This window comes from Hemicordylus capensis, chromosome 7, assembly GCF_027244095.1.
Source record: "Hemicordylus capensis ecotype Gifberg chromosome 7, rHemCap1.1.pri, whole genome shotgun sequence".
Lineage (NCBI taxonomy): Eukaryota > Metazoa > Chordata > Lepidosauria > Squamata > Cordylidae > Hemicordylus > Hemicordylus capensis.
In genome coordinates, this window is record NC_069663.1 from 16,900,090 (window position 1) to 16,925,892 (window position 25,803).

The window sequence follows — 25,803 nt, forward strand, 5'->3', positions numbered from 1 at the left end:
TATACTGAGTCAGACCATTGGTCTATCTAGCTCAGTATTGTCTTCACAGTCTGGCAACGGCTTCTCCAAGGTTGCAGGCAGGAATCTCCCTCAGCCCTATCTTGGAGAAGCCAGAGAGAGAACTAGGAACCTTCTGCTCTTCCCAGAGCGGCTCCATCCCCTGAGGGGAATATCTTCCAGTGTTCACACTTCTAGTCTCCCATTCATATGCAACCAGGGCAGACCCTACTTAGCTAAGGGGACAAGTCATGCTTGCTACCACAAGACCAGCTCTCCTCTCTTCATGCTTGCATGCAGAAAGCTCCAAGTCCTCTCCCTGGCATCTCCAGACAGGACTGAGAAAGACTCCTGCCTGCAACCTTGGAGAAGCCGCTGCCAGTCTGGGTAAACAATACTGAGCTAGATGGAATAATGGTCTGATTCGGTAGAAGGCAGCTTCCTATGTTCCTAAGGGGATCTTTTGACTGACATGCCTCCTTGTGGGAATGTCAGTGCGGCATTTCAAGCCCACCTGCCTTCGGTCATTCAGCAGAAATACCTCACCCCATTGTTACTGCCAGCGTCACGGCTGTGTTGGCATCTCCTCCTGTCAACAATTAAAATATCTTCCTCTTTGTTCGGCCTTACGTGCCACATTCTGTGCAGTGGACACAAGATGTCCCATGAAGGAAGACACCAACTCCTTTAATAATTTCAGCCAGGGGAGGAGGAAATGCTTCCCTCAAAACTTTTTAGATTGCGGGCCGAAAACAATGGCAGGGTTGAGAGCCAATGTCTGAAAGCCAGACCTGGACTCGAGGAGAACATGCCCTTATGCAGGTACTGGCTGCGACGTCAGACATGCTTATCTAGGCACACATTTCGTCCCATGCACACACCCCCAACTATGTGTTTCATTTTATTCCCATGTGTTTTGTTTTCTCTCCACAGTTATCTTTGAGGGGAAACGGTCTCTTCTCAGTGGGGGGGAGCAGCAGCGGAGGGGAGCTGCAGTGCTCTACACCTGGCCCAGCTAGTTATATATATATTTTATTAATGTTGTGAGCCGCCCTGAGAAGAAGTGTACTGGAGGGGTGGTGTGTGTGTCTTGTGTGTATATGTATATATGTATGTATGTGTATATATATAAAATACACCTGTTGTTATTTTTTTAATTAGTAATATTATTCATAATAAAATAACAAACATCATCATCATAATTTATACCCTGGCAGGGCTCTGCTCCTACACTAACAGTTTTGACTTTTAAAGCCCTTAACGGTTTGGGCCCTGGATATCTGAAAGACCGCCTGTTCCCAACGGTTTCTGCCCGCTTGATGAGGTCATTGGAGGGGGCTCTGCTCTGCCTGCCCAAGGCTCATCCAGTCCAGCATCCTGTTTCACACAGTGGCCCACCAGATGCCTCTGGGGAGCCCACAGGCAAGAGGTGAGGCCATGTCCTCTCTCTTGCTGTTGCTCCCCTGCAACTGGTATTCAGAGGCATCTTGCCTCTGAGGCTGGAGGTGGCCTAGAGCCACCAGGCTAGACCTGTCCTCCATGAATTTGTCTATAAGAACAAATAATCTACATTAATCTCTATGTGGCTCCATAGTGAAACATTAGTCTCTGAGTCTGCTTTGCTATTAGTCCCTCTCTCTCTGGCAATTTTTCATTGTCAAGTTAAAACCTCCTTTTCTGTCAGGCTTTTAACATCACACACACACACTCTTGCATCAAGCCTTACATCCTTTCCCAGAATCCCTAGCAGTGTGCCATCTGCTGGTCTCTCTTTGATTGATTGATTGATTGATTGATTGAGTGAGTGCCATCAAGTCAGTGTCGGCTCTTAGAGACCACATAGATAGATTCTCTCCAGGATGAAGGCCTCTCTTTAGAGCTCGTTATATTTTAGCTCAAAAGAGGCTGGCCCGTGGCAACTAATTGACAGCAATTTGCAGCAGTCCATGACAACAAGACAATCAAAGCCAAACAATGCAGCCAACAGATTAAAAAATGCCAGCCTAAGCTTTAAGAATATTCCCTCCTGCAAAAGCCTATCACAATAACCTTTACCTTTATCACACCAACAGGACCAAATTAAGCAAATTAAGAAGTGGCTCCCATCATGCCTGTCTGGGCTAAAGGTGGGTCCCACTGGCGTGATAAAGGGATGAATAAGGTGGTAGTGACTTGCCTTAGGTCAAGCGCAACCCGGTTCTGGATCATGACCTCCCAGCTGAAGATGAATGCCTTGAAGTTTCTCCGTCCTTCAAGTCTGGGATTAACCCCATTCCAATACCGTTTAAAGGACTGGGAAGCTGCTTTGTCATATTTGATGACTAGGATGCCAGGAGACGGCTGTTTATTGTTTTTGTGGATATGGGGTATACAGCATTATATGTGGTTGTGTTCCCCAGATATCAAGTTAACATGGGCCGTTTCGTATGCAAATATACAGTCTGTTTTGAGTCAGTGTTGCATGGGAACCATTTTGCATTCATGCGAAACATTCAGCTAAGTACAACCCCTTCTCTTCGCCTCGGAATAACCCTGCTGCAGGCCTGTGTTAAAAATCCTGCCAGGAACCTGGATACAATCACTGAATACAATGTATTAAAATAGGGCTTGGCAAATCCAAGGTGCCAGAGAGCCATAGCACCTAGGACCTTAACAGTGAGCCTAGACTAGGAGGTCATTCACACAATCGAAAACTGGTTCTACCCAGGTTTGGGAACTGTGTGTACTCCCAATTTTTGATTGTGTGGAAGCAAGGTTAGAGGAAAACCTGGGTAGAAGTGACTGTGTGGAAGCAAGATTAGAGGAAAACCTCGGTAGCTTTTTCTCCTACCTTGCTTCCACACAATCACTTCTACCCAGGTTTTCCTCTAACCTTGCTTCCACACAATCAAAAATTGGGAGTACACACAGTTCCCAGACCCAGGGAGAACACAGTTTTCGATTGTGTGAATGACCTCTAGGATATTCAGAGGTAGGGTTATTTTGAAAATTTTTGATTTGTCCCAGGCACCCCTGTTCTAAGGCTGTTAAAGGGGATAAAGAAAAGTCCATCAGGAGAGGAGAAGCCCTCTCCTTCCACAACAGCGTGGGGCATGGCATGGTGGGGGGGGACTACCAGTGAAGAGTGGTGTTGACAGAAATCCCGTCTTCTCTTGGGTAGTGGCTATTCTGTTCATGCAAATGCTAGTCAGGATCTGTCAGGGATGGGTCTTGGGATGGGTCTGAACTACCCGACTTGAGAGTAGGTCAGAGTCTGAAGTTGAGATTGGGAGGGTCCAGAAGAGAACCGGGAGCAGGGGCGGAGCTATAATTGGGTGGGCGGGTCCAAAGAATGCACGCGGCCCTGCCTCTGGGGCTGCTTCGCTCCCCAGCTCCCCCTGCCAGCTAGCTGGCCAGCCACTCCCTTGCCATGAGGCCCCTTCCTCGTGCGCTGCTCCCACCCACCGCTTGCCAGGCTCCTCCTGGCTGGTGGGAAGCAAGAAGAGCCCATTCAGCTGGGAGGAGCCACAGGGGGTAGGGATGTGCGCAGAACCGGTTCCATGCACTCCCAGGAGGGGGGGGCTGCTTTAAGGTGTGGGGAGGGTGTCCTTACCTCCCTCACCGCATTTCCCCTGCTGGCGCTGCCGTCAAAATCATGGGTGGCTGTATACCCTCTTGCCGCCCCGGTCAGCGTGATACCAGAAGTTGACCATGCCCATGTGCAATGAGGACGCACGTCGGCCACTTCCAGTATTACGCTGACAAGCAAGCGGAGAGTCAACCCCAAAGCCAAGGGTCAGACCCCGTGTTCCCTGCAACAGGGATTCCCAGATGCTGTTGACTACAGCCCTCATCATCCTCCAGGTGTAATGCTCTCTGGCTGGGGATTATGGGAATGGCAGTCCACATCTCCTGGGAATCTCCCTTACAGGGAACTCTGGCCAAGTAGGCAAGAACCAGGAGCAGAAGACAAGCCAAATGTCATAGCCAAAGCCAGGATCAGAATCAAAAAGGCTTTCGGCACTGCGACAAAACCAGAGTACAGACCGAAAGTCTCTTTTTTCCTCCTTCTTTTTGCGGAAGGAGCCAATGGACAAGACCAGCTGGGTGGGGTCAACCCAGGGCCACAGAACTCTATGCTCTGCCAAGGCTGATGTAATACAACTGGATGCCACATGGGGCAGCGGTGTGCAGCTTCTCTGTTTTTCAGCTGCCCCATGTATGCCTGGCACTGTCCAACCCAGAGCGTGGAGATTTACAACTCTGCTAGCAAGCAAGACCGAGCGATTTCTCTCCTTTGACCTGCTCTTTTCTTGGAAGTGAACAAGTAGAAGGAAAGGCCTCAATTCACCCTGAATCATCACTGCCGGATTTTTCTTTGCTTAGTTAATAGCACCCAGTTACTAATTATTTTTCAGTGCCAGCAAAACAGATACTTTCTTATCCACTAAATCTCCTTTAAATCTCCAACACCCTTTTCAGTGAAGAGTGATGACAACACTGGCCTAATACAGATCATATAGTAAGAGTTTGTGCTTTAGAAAAAGTGTCTTCTGCTATCTATGAAGAACAGGTGGGGCATTTATAGAGGAAAATAGTCTGCAGTGTTCCTGCCCAGAAACAGGCATAGAAACCAAGGAAGCTGCCTTATACTGAGTCAGACCACCGTTCCGTCTACCTCACTATTGTCTACCCTGACTGGCAGTGGTTCTCCAAGGTTTCAGGCAGTGAACCTGGTAGCTTCTGCATGCAAGCAGACGCTCCACCACTGAGCTATGGCTCCTTCCCCCCGAGGGGAATATCTTACAGTGCTCATATGTAGATACAAAGCAGGACAGACCCTGATTAGCAAAGGGGACAATTCATGCTTAGTACCACAAGAACACATATTATATGTTTATAGTATATATTATATAATAGTATATACATGTTATAATTTATAATATTATATGTTTATAATATATACACAACATATATTATAATATAATATAATTTATTTTATGATTATATTATATTATATATTATAATACACACACACACTCACAAACATAGAGCTATGTAGTGGTTCTTAGTTATTTTAATTTGAACTTTTAATGTTTGAAATTGTTTTGAAATTTCTTGGTTTGTTTTAATGTAAACCGCCTAGAGACTTTGGTTGTGGGTAGTATACAAATATGCTAAATAAATAAAGAATAAATAAATGGTATAATATTAAATCTATATTGCTGATATTGTAATGCCCTTCTACAAATCTATGGTGCGGCCACATTTGGAGTACTGCATACAGTTCTGGTCACTGTGTCTTAAGAAGGACATTAAAGAAGTGGAAAGGTGCAGAAGAGGGCAACCAAGATGATCAGGGGCCTGGAGCACCTTCCTTATGAAGCAAGGCATCTGGGGTTCTTTAGTTTCAAAAAGAGGTGGCTGCAGGGAGTCAACATAGAGGTGTATACAATTATGCATGGGGTAGAGAGAGTGGTCAGAGAGAAAATTTTATCCCTCTCTCAGAACACTAGAACCAGGAATTTAGGACTGATAAAAGAAAGTACTTTTTCACTCAGCGCATAATTAATCTATGGAATTCTCTGCCTCAGGATATGGTGATGGCCACCAGCTTGGATGGCTTTCAAAGGGGCTTAGACAAATACATGGAGGACAGCTCTATCAATGCCTACTATGGTGGCTACAGGCTACCTCCAGCCTCAGAGGCAAGATGCCTCTAAATACCAGTTGCAGGGGAGCAACAGCAGGAGAGAGGGCATGCCCTCACCTCTTGCCTGTGGGCTTCTCAGGGGCATCGTGTGGGCCACTGTGAAACAGGATGCTTGTCTAGATAGTCCTTGGGCCAGATCCCGCAGGGCTTTTCTTATGTTAAGACCAGCCCTCCTGGGCATGGTAGCATGTGCTCCAGCAGTTCATAACTGAAAACACTGTTCTGACATGCTGAGACTCATACCGAGAATCATTCCCTGAGCCCCAATTTACCTTACAATTGCTGAAGTCTCTGCTCAGTTTGCTGTATGCATTTCTCTGCAAGAGGCCATCCGCTGGTGATTTAAAAGACAAGGTACAGTCAAAAAGCAGCAGCATCTGACAACATCCTATCACGGTTCAAAACAGATCACATCAGTATGGATGGAGCCGTAGCTCAGCAGTAAAGCAGCAGAGCTTTGTATTAATAAGGTACCAGGTTCAATCCCTGGCATCTCCGGGGCCTTTCCCAGACAGCTGGCTTTACCACGGGATCAAGAGAGGTGAAATACTGCAAGTTACAGGGCATAGAGGCACCTTTTAATGTGGTGATTCTCTTTATTTAGCAGGGGGAGAGTAACTGGCCCTATTCATCCCCAGCACAGTACCTCCAGTGACTGTTGCTGGTGTCTATCTTATGTTTCTTTTTAGACTGTGAGCCATCTTATTTATTTATTATTTCTCTGTGTAAACCACCCTGAGCCATTTTTGGAAGGGCGGTATAGAAATCAAATTAATAATAATAATAATAATAATAATAATAATAATAATATCAGATATCTTGAATTTGCCCAAAAACCTGATGCAAAAAGCGGATTGTGTGGATTGTTTTTACCCCAGACATAAATTGGGCTAAGCTGCCTGAAACCTGAGCTAGATGGACAATCAGTTTGACATGGTATAAGGCAGCTTCCTATGTTCCGATGTTCCTTCTGAGGATGGGACTGCAGCTCAGTGGAACAGCATCTCCTTTGCATGCTGAAAGTCCCAGGTTCAAATTCTGGCATCTCCTGGCAGGGCTGGGAAAGATTCTCGCCTGAGGACCCTAGATACGGAACGCCAGGGGGATCTAAGTGGGGTGCCTGGTTTCCTGGTTCACAGTCCAGGTTCACAGTCTCCCTGCCGGCATATCTGACACAGCTGGAAATACCAAGCCACAGAAGGGTGCTCACCCTTGCCCGATGTCATGTCCTTCCACCTGCGGTTTTGGAGGGGAAATACAGGAAGATTCCATTGGCGGAAAGGCTTTGCCCCGTGCCTCTGGGGAGGTGGAAACCCATGAGCATGGACTCCTCTCTTGCAATTTCTATAAAGACAGCCGAGATAAACTCATACTCCCTCTACTACTCAGCTGCCCTGGTCGTCCCAGCCAAGTCTAAGATGCTGCTCTCGGGTGAAAAGCGGACTTTCACGTACAATGCTGCTAGGTTCTGCGCGGCAGCATGCAAGATCCACCGGGCCCCGATTGTTTTTATGAGACAACTTCCATCACCCCGGCCTTTGATCATTGTGGCCGGAGATGGTGATCCAAAAAGCAACGAACACTTGACTTTAGTGGCTCCATGTGTGGATTCTTTTTTCTTGTTTGCTCTTCTGCGCCACCTGCTGGCACAAGCAGCACCGTGCCTCATTCCTTGGCCTTGTGTTACATTACCGCATTGTGTGTATTATTAAGAAAGCAACACAGTTCTCTCACATGCCTTTTGCTTTGTTTGCAAAGGTGGGGGGCAGGGGGGGACATATCTTCAAACAAGCCTGGAAAAAAGTTGTAAGGAGAGCCTCTTTCAAAGACAGGAGGCCATCCACCAGCCAAGCCACTTAGTGCTGTAGCATAGTGCTTAGAGACACTAATTATTTTTCAAGTAGGGGCCACTTTGGCAAGCAAAACCAAATAAAAAAAAAACCCTGCAGTGTGAGAGCCATTTCCCAATGTCCTGATCTCCCAGACAGCACTGCATTTACTTGAATATAAGACTAGGTTTTTTCCAAGTTCTGTGATGTTGGGGGTTGTTGTCTTAAATGGGGTGTGTGTGTGTGTGTCTTAAATTTACGGTCTAAATTTATGGTCCTCTTCCTCTTGGCTCAATAGTATATTTAACCCATATTTTTAAAAGGTAAAGTGTGCCATCGAGTCGGTGTCGACTCCTGGCACCCACAGAGCCCTGTGGTTTTCTTTGGTAGAATACAGGAGGGGTTTCCCATTGCCATCTTCCGCGCAGTCTGAGGTTATGCCTTCCAGCAACTTCCTATATTCCTGCTGCCTGATATAGGTGTTTCTCATAATCTGGGAAACATACCAGCAGAGATTCGAACCCGCAACCTCTGGCTTGCTAATCAAGTCATTTCCCTGCTGTGCCATTAGGTGGGTTCATCTTAAATTCTTAGTCGTCTTCTATTCAGATAAATACAGTATTGCACTTTTCTCAGTGCTGGGAGGGCCCGTTGAGATAGAGATGGAGCCCTCCCTTAAGAGCTCTAGGACAAAGCGCTGGGGAGGGACTACACTTCCCAGCATTCCATGCATGCCCCCAAGATAGTGCAGGGGCTCAAGAGGGCTCCGTTTTCCCCTTGAAACAGGCAAAAAAGCGCATCACTGCACAGTGAGAATGGTGGCCTCAGCTTGGAGCAACGTTGGCCGAAGTTCCATACAGGCCCAATAAACAATTATTCAGGGAGACCCACGTAGGGTTGATGGGGCCACTGCTGGCCCCAAGCCTTACAAAGAAGAACCCAGGAGATCAAAGCCTGGTCCGTGATTGGCTACAAAGCTTAGTGGGTGGCTTCCGTCCCAGCATGCCCTCTGAGCCGAGCCTACCTCATAAGGCTGTTGTGAAGAGAAAAGCATCTAGGACCTGGGCACTGCCCTGAGCTATCTAGAACACGGTCAGGACAAAACTGAAGTGAATAAATAAGGGCGAAGGAAACTAGGGCAGTGGCCCTACGGAGGTCTCCTGCTGTGACCAGGGAAGGTGGCTTGGCAGCCAGGGCACGTAGCTCCACCTTCCGTCAATATTTATAGCCTTGCGGTTTTCACCATCCTATGAACCGGTGCGAAACATTGTTTATTGTTGTCCGTCTTCACAACCCTGGCACAGCTCCTCTCCTCCCCGGCTGCCAAAATGAAATCATCAGCTCGGCCTTATTTGATTAATTATGTACGGGACTTCTCCCCGTCCACCACCTGGCCCCTGCCTGACTCAACATGCCCCTATAAGGCCTGCGGTCTTCTTGGCAGGAGGGGATGACGTGATAACTGGATACCTTTCCCCTTTCAAACGCCCTTCTGCTACTCTTCCACTTCTCTCCTCTAGGCATTACTATCATTCTCGTGATGGAGATTTATATACCGCTTTCCAACAAAAACAAAAAGTTATTGAAGCAGTGTATCTGGAAAAAGAAAGAAGACGAGCCCCCAAAGGGCTCAAGTCTAAAAAGAAGCTGCCCTCCCGATGTTTTTGGACAACAAAAAAGTAATCCAAAAGGAGTAGGGAGGAGAGCTGGCCTTGTGGTAGCAAGCATGAACTGTCCCCTTTGCTAAGCAGGGTCTGCCCTGGTTTGCGTTCGAATGGGAGACTTGTATGTGTGAGCACTGTAAGATATGACGGGGCCACTCTGGGAAGAGCACATGTCAGCTTGCATGCAGAAGGCTCCAAGTTCCCTCCCTGGCATCTCCAGATAGGGCTGAGAGAGACTCCTGCTTGCAACCTTGGAGAAGCCGTTGCCAGACCGTGTATAGATGGGCCAATGGTCTGACTCAGTATAAGGCGGTTTCCTATGTTCCTAAAGCAATATATTAATATTAGGTCTATCAGTATATGTAAAACAATATTAATGATAAGTAACAATCTCATAAAATCCTATCTATATACATAAACCACAAATTAGAAATGTTTCAAACAATACTGTGACAAATACAAAATTACACTAGGGATGTGCGAACTGGTTCGGGGATTCGGTTCGGGAGTTCGAGGTCATTGATAGCCATTGATAGAATTGTCCTTCATGAATTTGTCTAAGCCCTTTTGAAAGCCATCCAAGCTAGTGGCCATCACCACCTCCCATGGCAAAGAATTGCAAAGATTAATTGTGTGGGAAACTACTTCCTCTTGTCGGTCCTAAATTTCTTGACTTTCAGTTTCATGGGATGACCCCCTGTCCTAGTGTTGTGAGAGAGGGAGAAAAATGTCTCTCTGTCCACCCTCTCCACTCCATGCATAGTTTTATATACCTTGATCATGTCTCCCCTTAGTTGCCTCCTTTCCAAGGTAAAGAGCCCCAGGTGTTGTAGCCTTGTCTCATAAGGAAGGTGCTCCAGGCCCCTGATCATCTGGGTTGCCCTCTTCTGCACCTTTTCCAGTTCTATAATATCCTTCTTAAGATACGGTGACCAACCAGCCCTATCCAACCCCAGCACAGCATCTCTCTAGTGGCTGTTGCTGGTGTCTATCTTATGTTTCTTTTTTAGATTTTGAGCCCTTTGGGGACAGGGAGCCATTTCATGTATTATTTATTTATATATATGTATTATATATTTATTTATATCTATGTATTATCTCTTTGGGAACCTTTTTGAAAAGCGGTATATAAATATTCATATTCGAAAGAAGGGAACCAGATCTGTCCTGTGAAAAGTTCCAAAAAGTCTTCAGTCTTTTGAAGTTATAAATACTGCTGGTTCCCAGATTGCCAGTAGAATGCCAGGGACCGAACCTGGGACCAGGGTGGATAAAAATCAATGATTTAAAAAAAAATAAAAATATCAGATTTTTATTTAAATTGGATTTTTTTAAAATTTAAATCGGATTTTTTAATTTAAATCAGATTTTTAAATAAAATGCTTTTTGAGGAAAAAATCAATCTAAAGATAGTTTTCTATTTAAGATATATTATAGTCCAAAGGTATTCATCATGAAATAAGGATTAGTTTTTAATTACGTAGCATAAGGCTGTATATATGCAATGTTTAAATTTTTTGGTAAATGAATTCCATTAATCCATTCACAAATTCATGCTCTTCCAGAGGCTTCAGTAAGATTATTATGGGCAATTTTTCTATCTAGAAGAGGACCAAAAATGAAACCCTCATCTGGTCGTAAATATTAAATTTATACCAGCAAGAATGAATCATTATGTAAAAACCATGATTTAAATCTAGTCTTACTGACTAGTGATATAAATCATGATTTAAATCGATTTTATTTAAATCAAATCCACCCTGCCTGGGACCTTCTTACGCATAACCTGCATTTGACAGGTCCTATACAGAGGATCGATTTCAAAATGCATGCATGCACACAAAATGTGTCAAGGTTATGCCCCTCTGCTGTTCCATCTATGTATTTCTCTAAGGCATACCCGTCACATGCATGACAGCTTTTGTGAGAGGGGGAGAGGATAGCGCAGGCAGACAGGCTTGCAGGCGAGGGGGGAAAGAAAGCAGCAGTGGGAGGTGAAGAAAACAGCGGCGGCGGTGGGCAGGGAAAGTAATTGCCACTGCCGGGTGGGGGAGGAAGGCAGTGGCAGGCAGGTGGGCAGGCAGGGAATAAAAATGGCAGCAGCGGGGGGCAGGCTGAGATCAGAGCGAAAACCAGAAGGGAGAGCGGAAGGAGGTGGGATAACTAGAGGCGCAGATGCTCTGCACCCGTCCCAGCTAGTTTTTATATTAATTCCCTAGTTGCATATCTAGATATTTAACTAGGGAATTAATATAAAAATTGAACAGGTGAGGGGCATGTATATAACCTTGATACATTTTGATAGACTGGATTTGCACCCTCCCAAATTAGCAGATAAGCATTTAGCAATTTTACTCTATGCAGATGATGTGGTCATCTTATCCCAGACACTTGTTGGACTTAGGAAAGCCTTATGAGCTCTTGCACAATTTTATTAAGAAGAACATCTGTTGATAAACTGTCAAAAAACAAAAATGATGGTCTTTGCAAAAAGACCCATGGTGGTATGTAGATAGGAATAAGACTGAGCAAGTAAAGTGTTTCAAATACCTAGGAGTTGTCTTCCAAGCTTCTGGAGGAAGGAGGCCACAGACTGAATATGCAGCATTGGAGTGTACAATTGCTGCTTTTCTAAGTTTCTTCCAATCTGGAGGAGCCTATTGCATTCCTGCAGCTATTAAGCTATATGAGGTAAAGATGCTCGCTCAGCTTCTATATGGAGTGCAGCTTGGTCCTTATTCTACTTTCTGATCTCTAAATAATTAGAGACCATTCAATCAAAATTTGCAAGAGCAGTAATCCAAGTGTGTTCCTAGCTCAAGATGTAGATCTAGGAACACTTCTACCCAGGTTTTCCTCCAATCAATCAAAGATTGCGAGCACACACAATTCCCAAACCTGGGTAGAACACCATTTTTGATTGTTTGAATGATCTGATAGAGTAGTTTTAGTAACTAAGTGATTAAGTAATTCTGTGGGCCAGATTGATATGTGACTCTGTGACTGTTTTGTAGGTTTACTTTGCTGGTCATAGACTGTAATAAATAATTAGACAAAATGTGTGAATTCATCCACACAAATGCATGTATATGCATACAAACCACCAGGGGTGTAACTATAATAGGGCAAGGGGAGACAGTTGTCTGGGGGCCCATTGCCTTGGGAGGCCCCCTAGAGGCAAGTCACATGACTGACTCCCCCAGCCGCAGACCCGCCCGGGCTATTCATTCTCTGAAATTGATGTGAGTGTTAAGAGCTGGAGCTACCAGAACAGCATGTCTTTCTCTAGTACCATTAAATGACTTGCATCGTCCACAATTTACAAAACATTTTAAAAAATAATTTAGGATGATGTTCTATTGTGGGACATCTCTCTCTCTCTCTCTCTCTCTCTCTCTCTGTGTGTGTGTGTGTGTGTGTAACTTTTACCATGCTTTTTGTTACCACTATTCAGCCTTATTTAAGATTTCTTTACTTCATGAGCTGAGCTTCAGTGGAGGGGGGACCATTTTAAAATCTTGTCTCTGGGCCCACTCCAACCTTGCTACGCCCCTGCAAACCACTGTATGCATATGCATATCCAACACAATGTCTGAATGGGGCTTAAGTGAGATCATGTTCCTGAAGATATCCTGCCTGGTTTATGTGAACAAATCTAAAGGCAAAGCAGGCCTAACTCTCTTTCTTGATAAATGTCAAGGCATGCACATAAGTTATATGCAAATTTACGAGGGAGTAAATGAAATCTGAGCTGTCAGGATTGCACATTCTTGCCTCCCAAGAGTGAGCAAAATGGTTACATAGATTGATTGTACATTTATGGCTACTCATAAATGGCTTACCTATATGCAAAACAGCTTGCAATTTTTTTTGCAGGTGTCGGAGCTATCTATGACCTGCATATGCAGGAATGTAATATTTAGATTGGCAGGGCTGGGGTATGAGTAACCAGCATGGCATCCCGATTTTCAAAATGAGCATCAAATGACTTATAGCTGTCAGGATGAAGATGGGCCTGATTCGGACATTCAGGGTAGCTGTTTAAACATGCAAAAGGCTGATTGATCTCGGTGACCAAGCTGTTTGTGTGAAGTAGCTTCTTAGATGGTTTCTGGCAGTTGCTTGCAAATGGTTAAAAAAGGGGTCATTATGACAGTGGAAGAAAGATGGCTTCAGACATGTTGTTCATCCATTGGCGAGAGCAAACTGACATTATCCCTTGAGTGTGTGAAATATTGCCATCATTGGGGGATAGCTGCAGCCTAATATTGCAGTCATTGAGACAGAGCTCCCAGAATGAAGAAACATCCAGTGATATACATGTATCAGCCCTAACCTGTATTTATGAAGGTAACTTTGACTTGGATCCCTTTCAGGAATTCTGGTCAAATTAACTGAAAGACACACATATATTGTGGGTTAAGCAGCAATTGTGGAGCTCTGTAGTCGGCTCTCCTGCCCCTTTAAATTTATTTCGAAGGCAGTGCCTTGGGAGGAGTGGGTTTAACCACACTACCAGTACTACCACACTGTGTGCATGGTTTCTGGGCATTAGCAAGCAGCGGTGGCTCAAATGACTGGTCCCAGAGTATGGACCATGATACAGCCACCTTGCTGCAGCTAAGCAGGTCTCAGTAGGGTCAGTGCCTGGATGGGAGACCTTCGTAGGCCACCTTCGGGTGTGGGGCTGTAGCTCAGGTGGATCATCTGCTCTGCATGCAGTAGGTCAATCCCTGGCAGCATCTCCAGGTAGGGCTGGGGGGAAAGGCAGCTTCTTCCTATGTTTCAGGGCCAGGGGAGGGGGAGGACACTTGTTTCGCTTTCGGCATCTGAGAAATATCAGAACTTGCTTTTAAATATCAGAACTTGCCATATATATATGGCACACAAGCTGAGAGAGAGTGTGCCACATTTTGGTCCGACTGGGGTGCACTTAAAAGCAAGTTCTGATATTTCTCAGATGCCGAAAGCGAAACAAGTGTCCTCCCCCTCCCCTATATGCTCCATTGTGTTCATGGGTCAAGCTTTTTTTTTTTAAAAAAAATTATTATGGTAGGGGTCTCAAAAGGTGAGAAGTGGCCAGGGCCTCTCTCTCCACCTCTGAGGGGACCTGTGTGTGGGGTGCGGGCAGTGAAGGCAATAGGAAATATATATTTAAGGGGGACCTGGTACAGAAAGGGGGAAAGGGCATTTCTGGGTGGGTGCGTGGGTGAGCTGTGCCCCACAGGTTAGATTTCTGAAAGAGAAAGGAGGAGACAGCTGCGGGGGAGAGGGCAACTCTTTTGCTTGGGGGGGGGGCTCCCCACTGTGGGGGGCTACTAAACACTGCCCCCCTTCGCCCTGTGCGCGCATCAAAAGGCAGCCCTGGCGGAGCGCGTTACCTGCAGCTGCTGCTCCTCCTCCGGCTCTCCTGCGACGACCCAGGTGGCACGCGGCGTGAGCTGTAAGTGGGAGCCAGGCAGGCAGGCAGGCAACTGGGATCGCTTTACCTGGCTGGCTGCCGGCTTAGCGAAGGGACCCCCTGTGTGTCCCGGCTTGGCGGGGGGGGGGGGGGAGAAGAGGCGTGCCCAAGTCCCTGTGACGCGCCCGGCAGCCGGGCTACTATAAAGCACCTGCTGCAAAGCCCTGGGAGTCTCAGAAGAGCCTCCAGCAGCAATAGCGAGGGAAGCGCCGCTTTCAGCCTTGCCACAATGGTAAACTATCCGTCCCGTTTGCTTTCCCTTGCAATCACCCTTTGCGTCCTGCTGGAAGAAGGTGAGAATCATCCCGAACTTGGTTTTTTGCTCTCTTTCTCTCCCCCCCCCACCACCCCCATCGTTTTAATTTTTATTTTATTTTATTGCAAGCATGCACTTTGCAACAGTAACTTGTTGCAATAACTTGCTTTTGCACTTTGCAACAGGGTGTGGGGGGGTGGTAGTGTTTTTTGCACTTTGCAAATGATAATCCCCCACCACCACCACACCGGGGGATTTAAGGCACTAGTCAACACCCCCGCCCTCTCGGCATGAGTCTCTCCTGAACTCCCTTGTAAGATTTCCACTTGCAAACACCCCCCCCCCCGCGGGGGTCGCGCTGTCTGGCTGGCTTTGCAAGGATCGAAGCACCCCGCCGGCTGCTGTAGACGAGCCGGCAGAAAGAATAACTCGCTCCTCAAGACTGCCATTGCAGAGGGACTTGCACATCTCGTTGCTTTCTGGGAAAGAATCCCGTCTCCTTTGCTTTCGCTTGCAACCTCTCCCCGCCATCCCAAACAACAAAACCGTGCACGGGGCGGGGTGCATTTAGGAGCTTGCACAAGCCCGTGCTTTGCTAAGCCCTGCTGTACATGCATTCGGAATCGGAGGCTTGCTACGGCAATCACACACACACCACACACACACACACACATATCATATTGTTCTATGTGCTGCCCTCGTGCACAGGCGGCTGGCTGCCTTTTGGCAGTGTCAATATTTTGCCAAGGAATAATAACTCGCCAGCGCTGCGGCGGGAGGTGCTGCAGAGGAGGGCAAAGTGTGTTCCGGGCGCTCCTGTCTGCGCCCAGTGGATCGCCTCTTGCGCCAGGCTTCCTCTTGATCTCCGATCCGTCTGCAAAAGCAAAGCCCAGCTTTTCGCAATCGGGCAGGCTAATCTGCAAGGCTGCGGCCGCGATAAGGCGGCTAAAAGAGAAAAACCTCCTTAAGACGAGGTGGCAAGTTAATTACGGTGTGTGTTTACCATTCTCGGGCTGCATTCCTGGCGCTGCTTCCAGCTCTGAACTATGACTGATCCGTTTATCCATCACTTTCCTTTCGGCAGGTCTGGGCCATCCTCTGGCGGAGTCGCACCTGGCAGCCGCCAACGGCAGGCACCTGAGGACAAAAAGGTGCTCCTGCAGTAACTGGATGGACAAGGAGTGCATTTACTTCTGCCATCTTGACATTATCTGGATCAATACGCCTGGGTGAGTGCGGATGCTGCTTTTCGGGGAGAGTCTCCTAGCCTGACCTACCTTGCAGGGGTGGTGGTGTGAGCTACAATTCTGTATGAATTGGCCGTAGGGCAGGTGGAGTGGGAAATGGGGTGAGTGTCCCATCCATGCATCTCTTAAAGCACTTTCACCACGTTCCCTTCTACCGTGCGCACATGTGCATGTGCTCACAAGTTTTTGGATGTCCGCACAGTTCATTTTGGATCCTGCTTAGGTTGAATCAGGAAGGCCCCATTGTGAATGCGCATGTGCACACACTGCCTTGATCGTGCCGCCCAGTACAAAATTCATTCTGCGCAGAGATGGGGAAAAAAATAGAGGGACCACTGACTTTCACACACATTAGGGGAGCTGGTCTTGCAGTAGCACGAGCATGAATTGTCCCCTTTGCTAAACAGGGTCTGCTTGGGTTTGCATTTGGATGGGTGACTGCTGGTGAGCACTGCCTCCTGTAAGATTCTGCAGGTTATTTTTATAGTTCTTTAGTTTTTATAGCTCTCGGTTTTTAGATGACTTTTAATTTGAAGCTTTAGAAAAATGTCATTTTAATTGTGGCTTTAGCCTGGTCATTTAACTTGTTTAACTTAATTTGGTTCACTTTACTAGTCTTATTTTACATTGCATGTATTTTATTAATGTTGTGAACCGCCCCGAGCAGTAGTGTACTGGAGGGGCGGGTGTATACATATTTTAGATAAACGTTCCTCTTAGGGGATGGAGCCATAGCTGCACCTTGCATGCAGAAGGTGTCAGGTTCACTCCCTGGCAGCATCTCCAGGTAGGGCTGGGAAAGACTCCTGCCTGAAACCTTGGAGAAGTCGCTGCTGGTCAGTGAAGACAATCCTGAGCTAGATGGACCAATTGTCTGATTCAGTAGAAGGCAGCTTTCGATGTTCCTGTCATTCTAAAAAGTGGTCAGGGAGCAACCGTTCCCTCTAAGATGTGTGCACTCACACTTTTTTTTTAATGTCCGCTCATTTAATTTGGGATCCCGCTCAGGTTGAATCCAGAAGGCCCCACTTTGAATGCATGTGTGCACACACTGCCTTGATACTGCTGCCCAGAACAAAACTCATTCCACACACAGATGGGGAAAAAATTAGAGGCACCACTTCAGGGTGCCTCTTTCCTGTCTCTGGTTGTGTCATATTTTTAAATGTAGGAGAAAGCAGAATGGAGCTGTTTGTTTGTTTTTTAAATGTAGTCCTATCTTCTGGCCAGCATAAGTTGTACATTCTACAACAGCCAGTGTGATGTAGTTGTTAGACTGTTGGTCTGAGATTGTGGGGAGGCCTGTGTGCAAATCAGGCTGTTTAGTCACAACATTTTCTAGTTGACTTTAGGCCAGTCATTGGGCTGGGTGTGAGCATGGTCAGAGATTCCCCTTACGGTTGGAGCTATTGCTCTGTGGAAGAGCATCTGCATGATTATCTGACTGGATATAAGGCAGTTTCCTATGTTCCTATTATCTTTTAGCCTCAGGCGCTCTTACCTTTGGACTTTGGGGCCAAAGTCCAGGGCCTCCATGTCCCTTGGGAGCTCCCAAATCATCTTTAGTCTGTCCTGGGTGGTGTGGTTTGTGCCCTCAAGAAAGCACCTATGTGTTTAAAAAAAACGATGCTCCAAAGGCCTTTAGGCCCAGGCTCCAAAATTACCTAACCGCTCCTCTGCTTAGCCTATTCTACCTTTACAGGGTTGTTGTGAGCTAAAAATGCACATATGCTTCTCCGAGCTCCTTCCAGGAAGGGCGGGATTTTAAAAAAAATGTCCTGAAATAAATCTACAGTATTAGCATTCCAGAGTGCCTTAAACCGCTCACTTGAAAATGCTCTTAATATCTACCTGTCATTGGAGGCTGATGGTACGGGATCAGTGTCATGCCGAGAGAGAGAACAGATTCTATCATGTCCTGGGATCACACCCTTTGTGCTTCCCGAGACAGTGATGAGAAAGCTATGCACGCATTGTCATCTGTCTTCTTTCTTCTTCTTCTTCCCCTTTTAAGCAAGTATTTGAAATGTTAAGCATTTCCTTCATTTTTCCGTGCCTTTGGTGGCGTTTGCTCCCTGTTTGGCCTTTCAGATGTACCGAGCTGGGGTGGCCTTGAAATGTTGCGGCTGGGAGGTGCTTGCCCACTGCACGATACAGCAGGGTTCAAGGCAGCTTTAAGATTTCAGATCCAAGCCAAACAGACACTCTCTCTCGCTCAGGTGTGGTTCTAATTATGCCTGCTAACATGCAATCTTGAGTAACTACTCACTCGGAAAATAGCATACCATCCTCAGGCATTCAGGGGAGTGGGGAGATCTGTGATCAAGGCTGTGAATGCCACAGGGCTAACAGAGAGCTGCTCTCCTTGGCTCTCTTTCCAAGAGGACCTGCAAAGGAACAGAGGAAGCTGCCTTATGCCGAGTCAGACCATTGGTCCATCTAGTTCAGGACTGCTCAGCTTTGGCCCTCCTGCAGATGTTGGCCTACAGCTCCCATAATTCCTGGCTATTGGCCATTGTGGTTGGGGATTATGGGAGTTGGAGTTCAAAAACGAGCGGGGGGGGGGGGCTAAGTTGAGCAGGCCTGATTCTAGTTCAGTTCTGTCTGCACAGACTGGCTGCGGCTTCTCCAAGGTTGCAGGCAGAAGGCTCTCCCAGCCCGATCTTGGAAATGCCAGGGAGGGAACTTGGAACCATCCCCTAAGGCAGCGGTTCCCAACCAGGGTTTCTCCAGATGTTGCTGAACTACAATTCCCATCATTCTCAGCTACCGTTAGCTGGGAATGATAGGAGTTGTACTTCAGCAACATCTGGAGGAACCCGGGTTGGAAACCACTGCTTGAGGTAGTATGTAGTTCTTTCCTTCATCTACAAACAAGACTGCGTATTGTCGAGCTTGCTTGGCGGCCGACCAAGCCCGTACCACAGACCTGCTGCCTGTTGTTCAGCAATCCTGGATGCTGACCCGCTTGTTTCCCTTGGCTCAGGCATTCCGCTCCCTACGGCCTAGGCAGCCCACACCGGCGTAAGAAGAGATCGCTGGGCAGGTGTGAATGCTCCCACGCCAAGGACAGCATCTGTGCAACCTTCTGTCATGGCAGGCCTTGGTAAGTGTTGGGATCAAGCCCCTTCCCTACACATTGTTCCCAAAGGCTGGCGGGGATTGTGGCAGTGGCGGCTGTAGCGGGCACCTCCGGGCAGGGGGTGTGGGGCGGGAGGCACCTTTAAGTGTAAATTAGGCGGTGCTGACCTCCCGCATCGCCGCACCTGAAAGCTCTTCCCAGCAGTGCCACGCCGCCCAGCCCCAGCTGCAGTGGAGGATCTTCTCCATCACTTAGCTGGTTTCCACATGTGTGTGGCGGCCTTTTGCTGGCCACACAAATGGCCTCCGCAAGCTGAGTGACAGAGCTAGTCCTTTGCCACAACAGGTGCGGTGCTGCTGGGAAGAGCTTTCCGGTGTGGGAGGTAAGCAACTACTAATTTAGGCTTAAAGGTGTCACACACACACACCCACACACCCCAGAGTGGTGCCCACACCAACCGCCACTGGATTGTGGAGAGAACTCTCCACCCGGTGTGGACAACCTGTTCAGCCACATTGCATCTTCTGCATGCTGTGGATATTAAGGGCCACTTAGATGCTGTTGGTACCTAGAGAGTTGCTCTTAAGCGATGCTTCAAACGGTCTCCGTACCTCCATGGCACAAGGCCTTTGTCTGCTTGTGCTCTCTGCACGTGGGTTATTCCATTAAGGAGACTGGTGTCCGTTGATGCTTGGAGGCAAGGGTGAAGCAATGTTGGATCGGTTTATCAGCCAGACGAAATATTTTACTCGTCAGATGGTTCCTCAAGCTGTGTCAGAACACTACTCATCAGGACTTTTTTTCATTCTTTAGGCATCATTTTTCCCCCACTTGTCACAAACTAGTGGATTTCCTCAGCCCTGCTTGGAGGATCTTGCCTTAGGTTAGGGCAGGGAATTATACGAGTTGATCTTAAGATGCATTGCCAGCCTGGTGATGAGACTTAATATTTTGATACCACTTTTTCTAAGAGCTACAGAGACACATACCCCTCTCACTGCTTATGACCTTCAACTCAACCGCACAACCTCAGTCCTCCAGCTGTTTTGGGGCTACAGCTTCCATCATACCCAGCCACTGTGAACAATAGTCAGAAATTATGGGGGCTGTATTCCGAGATCGGCAGGCGGGTCGGAGCTGTGCAGCCCTGCCTTAACTGCCACATGGCACAATGGTCCTGTACAGCACTAATTCCGAGACAGAGAGGAGAGCTGGTCTTGAGGCAGCGAGCATGAATTGTCCCCTGGTGGGGTCTGCCCTGGCTTACATTTGGATGGGTGAACACTGTCAGATATTCCCCTTAGGGGATGGGGCCATTGCTTACATGTAGAAGCGGTTCCAGGTTCAGTCCCTGGCATCTGTGATGTAGATTTTTCCCCCCAAATCTGCTGGGCATCCCAGCTCCGCTTATAGGGTGCAGTAGGCATCGGCATCTGCAACTTGAGCCACCAGCTGGTGGACCTCAAGGTCCTACCTTGTTTATCCCAACATATTTCAAGCAGAAGAGGGGTACAATTCATCTGCAGACTCTGTATGCAGAAGGTCCCAGGTTCCATCCCTGGCCTAGGGCTGGGTGAGACCCTATGAGCTGCTGCCAGGTCAGTATCGACAGCACTGAGTTTGATGGACCAGTGGTCTGACTCAGTATATGGCAGCTCCAGCAATGCCTTTACTTGAGGAGTATTGACAAAAGGCCCTCTGTAGCTAAAAAAATAAATAAAAAGAATAGACGATGAGCCTTGTGGGATAAGGCAGTAAACCAGGATGTAATAAGTGGCCATTCTTTTCTTAGAAAGAAAGCAACATAGAATCTCAAATTGTAGTCCGTGACCCCTGGATGTTAAATGAGGGCCTGGAACGAGGCGAAGAGGGATATTTTGTGGTTTGTCTTGCCACAGTTGTTTGTACATTCTCTGAAATGGGCATATATTTATCACACACAGTATAATCTGCTGCTGTGACGTGGGTTTTTCAAACACAGAGAGAGAGACTGTAGAGGTGCACCTAGGTAATTTTGGAGCCTGGACCTAAAGGCCTTTGGAGTATGTGCCCCCCCCCCGCCCCAGCAAGTTAAGCATCATCCCCTGACACAGTATTTTTAACACATGGATTCTTGAAGGTACAAACAGCAACTGAACTCGTTAGAATATAAAACGGGTATATTTTTGCAAATATGCATTAGCAGAAACATTTCCTAGTGCAGCATGGGCCAATGGTATGACACGACCGTACCATCCGGGACATACGAAAGAGGATTTGGAGGGGAGGGGTTGTGGAGGCCCTGGACTTCAGCCTGGAAGCACAACCGTCCCTCACCAACTGTGGTTTTCCCAATTGTGGTTTTGAGTATCCACGACTGGGAAATTGTGACCGATCTCACCAACCATGCCCCAAGTTTCCATGGTTTGGCGAGATATTTTAGTGATTTGGGGTTTTTTTTCTTGTAATGGGGGGGGGGGTGTTCCGAGATTCAATTGACTCATTCCTTTTGCTGACCCTGCCAACTCCTTGTGATTTTTGAGTGGCTTTGGGGGGTTCAAAAGTGCCTTTGAGCAATGTGGGGGGGGTGTTTTCAAAATTTCCCAGGATGTTCAATTTGCTTACTCCTCTTGTTTAGCCTTGGTGATTTTAAGGCATTCCGGGTGACTTTTGGCCAAAAAAAAAAAAAAAAGTATTTTTTCTTTGATTTTTTTCGGTCCTTTCTTGCAACTGCAGTTCCCCTAACCCCCTGATTCCCATTGATTTCAATTGCTCACCAACAGCGAATTTGCCAACGGTAGTAGTATATGTACTGCAGCATAAGGGCTGTATATTATTCTGCAGTGTTCTATACCTGCTCTCTTCTTCACTCTAAAAGCAGCGCTTGGCCAATGTTCAGGCAACAGACTCTGCCCTCCACCCCACCCCCGTTTAACAAAGACATTCCTTTTGGGGCTATAACCATACTTGGAACAGTTATATAATATCAGGGTTGTTTGGGTCACAAAGAGGGTCATTGTCGTTTAATCAGCTTCGTGGAAAATCTCAGAGAAACAAATCTGGCTGTAAAAATTTCCAGGAACTGGGGAGTGCCCTAACCCCCTCCCCCACCTTTAAACTTGTGAACCTAAACTGTACCTGCTTTGAGAAATGACAAAAATATCTTACAGAATGCTAGCTTTTTAAGAATTGAAAACAAACTCTGAGACTCCTCTTTTTAGAAGAAGAGCCTTGCTTTGTCTCCCTAACTGCTGTCTTATGAGGTTGGTGTCCTCTTGATTTCCAGGGATCTCCGAAATCCTCGGGTGCCCCCGAACACAGGCATGCTGGTCAAACTCCTGCAGAGCAGCAGCACCAACCCCCACAAGCTGAACGTCTGAAATTCCTCGGGTAAGGTCCTCTTTAAACTGGCTGGCCTACTGCATGTCAGCCCAGTGACACTGCATTTGCACCAATGCAAAATTTGCATTGCACGAGAATAAGCCCATTGGAAATAATGGGGTTACTCTTGTGCAATGCAGTTTGCACAAAGTTTGCGTTTGTGCAGACTGCAGAAATGCAGTGTTACTAAGATGTTCTCTTGTGTAGTATGTCAGCCACTGTCTTTTAATATTCTCATATGTGTGCTCATGCTCTTCTGCTTCCAAGGACACCTGGGCATATCTACAGCAGTCGTGGCTTCAAAATGTGTTGACCTGCTAGCTTTTTAAGTGTCCTGGGTTCTCCCTTCGGTTTCTCTGGTGCTGGCAAGTGGGAGTAAGGGAATCTGGGAGGGTGCTTTTTCTCTGTACACGATGAACTGGGTGCAAGTTGACCTGGGCAATGTAGTTCTTTTAAAAGGCTGGTGGAATAAGGACATTGACCCATTTCATTCCCAGCTGGGGGTGTGATGTGGTCCGGATCAATTTATATCGGCTTTGGTTAAATGAAGCTATTTTCTCCGTTGGTGGGGTGGAGGTGGAGGAATACTTTAGCTTAATCTGAGTCAATCCGATTTCAATCTCTGGGGAAGCTTGCTATTGTGCACACTTTCCCAATGAAGCCCCCATGGTCCATGGATTTGACATAAAAAGAACAGTAACACCTCCGCTCCCACCCTTTCTCCCCATAAGGGAAGTGACTGACATACTACATAACAATATGTCAGCCTAGTAGCATTGGGTTTATGCAATTTGCATACATTTTGCAGAAGAGTAAACCCATTGGAACTAATGGGTTTACTCTTGTGGTGCAGTTTGCATGCACACATTACTAGCCTGACGTACTGTTGTGCAGTGTGTCAGCATCAGGTGAGACACTAAGAATATTGAATCTGGAGACATACCTGTTTAATCTGGCATTTAATCTGTAGTTCTAAGTTTTAGAGGTTTTTTTTCTAGATCTTAAATTGGTTTATTTCATGTTTTTATTATTGTTGTGTGTTAAATTATAAACTGCCCAGAGATTGTTATATGAGGTGGTATAGAAATGTGCTTAAATACATTTTCCACTTCTCTTTTGTAGGGCTCTTTTTCTTTCAAATTCTCTGCATACTAGAAAGCATCGCACCTCTCAAATAGATGTCAAGCTAGCAGAACTTCTGTAGAAGAAGAGCTTCTGGAAGAAAAAAACAGATGACGGGCTTAAAAGGTTGCTCTTTATCATAACTGTGTGGAGTCCTGGGATTGCCAGAAGCTCATACTATGCAAGAAGAGCGGAAGGCCAGACCCTCAAAGGCGATGGAGGGGAATCCCAGGAAAAAGCTGTCAAGATGATGGCACAGTTCCCTCGGTACTCCAGAGATTACCCAAAAGGGAGACATGACCTCCTCTCAGTTGTTATGGTCCTTGGTGCCCTGGGAAGTTCCATCCAGCTTCTGGGGTCAGAGAGAGGATGTTCCTCTTGGGTCGGGGGGGGGGGGGGCGTTTCGTCACTGTAGCAGATTTCCATGTAACTGGCTGGCACTTTCGGGGGAAGGCGATCCCTTGATGGGCCAAAGTGCTGCAGACAGTTCTGAATGTGGTCATGCCAAACATCCCTACCTCAGGACCATTAACATGCTTCCGGCCTTTGCCTGTAAATATGGCTTAGCGGTTGACAGACTGCTCCTGCTTTTCTCCTCCCTTATCCTGAATTTCGTCTGCACATGTCTTTCTCTGTTGCTTTTTGCTAGAGGATAAGATGTACGTTGAATAGGTGTTCCCATTTCTTGTAATGAGTTTACCGCAATCCTGTTTTCTGGGGGAGAGGAGAGAAGAAGTCCACTTGTATAACTATCTAGCTCTATTTGGTTCATTCAGAATCCTTATTCTTTCTGGGTATCTCAGAGATGGATGGGAAAATATAATAATCCAGGGTCAGGAATGATTCAGGGTGGGGAACTCAAACGCACATCTTCACTATGGCTGTGTTCACTCAGTCACAGTGATCTTGGCTAAAGAGTTAACCAGGCTCAGATCCTGGTGATCTATCCTGGTAAAATGCACGTTAACCATAGTGGTTTGACCAAGATTGCCCAGAAATCCTAGGTTCTCGCAACCTGCCATGTACAGGGCTCAGCTAACCTGGTCAATTCTTTAACCAGGCTTGCTGTGACTTTGTGAACACGGCCTACATACTGCAACCCAGTTAATCATCATGGCTCCCCCTAAGAAACACTGGGGACTGTAGTTGTGTGAGGGTACTGAGAGCTGACCCCTTCATAGACGTGCGTGTGAAATTGCTCTATATTAAGCAGGTAAGCCTCAATAAATATATCAAGGCTATTATCACACACAGATAAAATGGGGCTAAGGAAGCCAGCTCAGGGTTAAGGGCTTGACTGTGTGCCAGTGCTGCACAGCTCCATGCAGCACCAACACATGAGTAGACTCCCAGCATGCACCGGGAGGTTCCCCATAATGCACCACACATCAGGAGCCTCCTGGCCCCCAAACCTCCCAGTTGCCGGTAGCAGCCGGCAAATGTCTGGGCGAGCGATCCACTCGCCCAGCCGGAAGAAAAGGATCATCTGCAGGGGAGGTAAGCATTTCGAGGCTTCCTTCCCTCGCCCCTTTTGAGCCCTTTCTCCGATCGTGAGAAAGGGCTCGTGGTCTGCTTCACATAATTGTTAAAAACTAGGTTTAATTTGAGTTGCCACCATTAGTGCAATTGTGTATGCCCACGCCAAGGTCCGAGATGAATCTTTGATTCCCTCCTAGGCGTGGGTTCACACAATCATGCTAATATGAGTAACCCAAACTAAACCTAGATTTGAACAATTGTGTGAACCAGGCCCCTATATATTTGGGCAGTGGATGGATAGGAAAGACAGTCATTAGCCAGGATAGGCACATCCTTGCCACATTCTCCTGCGCGGAGTCAAACATCATTTCTACATTCTATGATCCTATGAGAAGAAAGCAATTCAGGTTCTGGTTTAAGAGCCAAGAACTCTCCCTTTCCTAAAGCACCAGGCACTTTAGTTTCCTCATGTGCTGTAGCTTCTGTTACAAAGCATGTTGAACGAAAATGCACCTAGCTATTGCAAAGGCATCAGTACTCCAGATGTATGCGTTCTGGATTTTGTAGTTTGGATGTTGTGAACTTAGTTCACTTATTATTATTTTAAGGCTGTC

The 25,803-nt window shown here is 46.9% G+C and overlaps 1 protein-coding gene and 1 long non-coding RNA gene across 2 annotated transcripts in view; one reads left to right on the top strand and one right to left on the bottom strand.

The window, feature by feature from the left end:
• The window catches only part of LOC128332955 (uncharacterized), a 29,393-nt gene extending 14,690 nt beyond the window's left edge, over positions 1–14,703 (bottom strand). Inside the window, exons 1-2 of the long non-coding RNA XR_008310793.1 lie at positions 14,564–14,703; positions 5,962–6,023 (exon numbers count right to left, since the gene is read on the bottom strand). This is a non-coding gene — a long non-coding RNA (uncharacterized LOC128332955). The remainder of the gene's footprint in view (positions 1–5,961; positions 6,024–14,563) is intronic.
• A 96-nt stretch (positions 14,704–14,799) lies between these two features.
• On the top strand, positions 14,800–24,083 carry EDN2 (endothelin 2). The gene is made up of 5 exons (XM_053268036.1): positions 14,800–14,936; positions 15,984–16,128; positions 19,133–19,252; positions 22,494–22,597; positions 23,711–24,083. Exons 1-4 carry the CDS (start codon positions 14,873–14,875, stop codon positions 22,585–22,587), a joined length of 423 nt encoding a protein of 140 aa, XP_053124011.1. The 5' UTR covers positions 14,800–14,872; the 3' UTR covers positions 22,588–22,597; positions 23,711–24,083.
• The last annotated feature ends 1,720 nt before the right edge of the window (positions 24,084–25,803 follow it).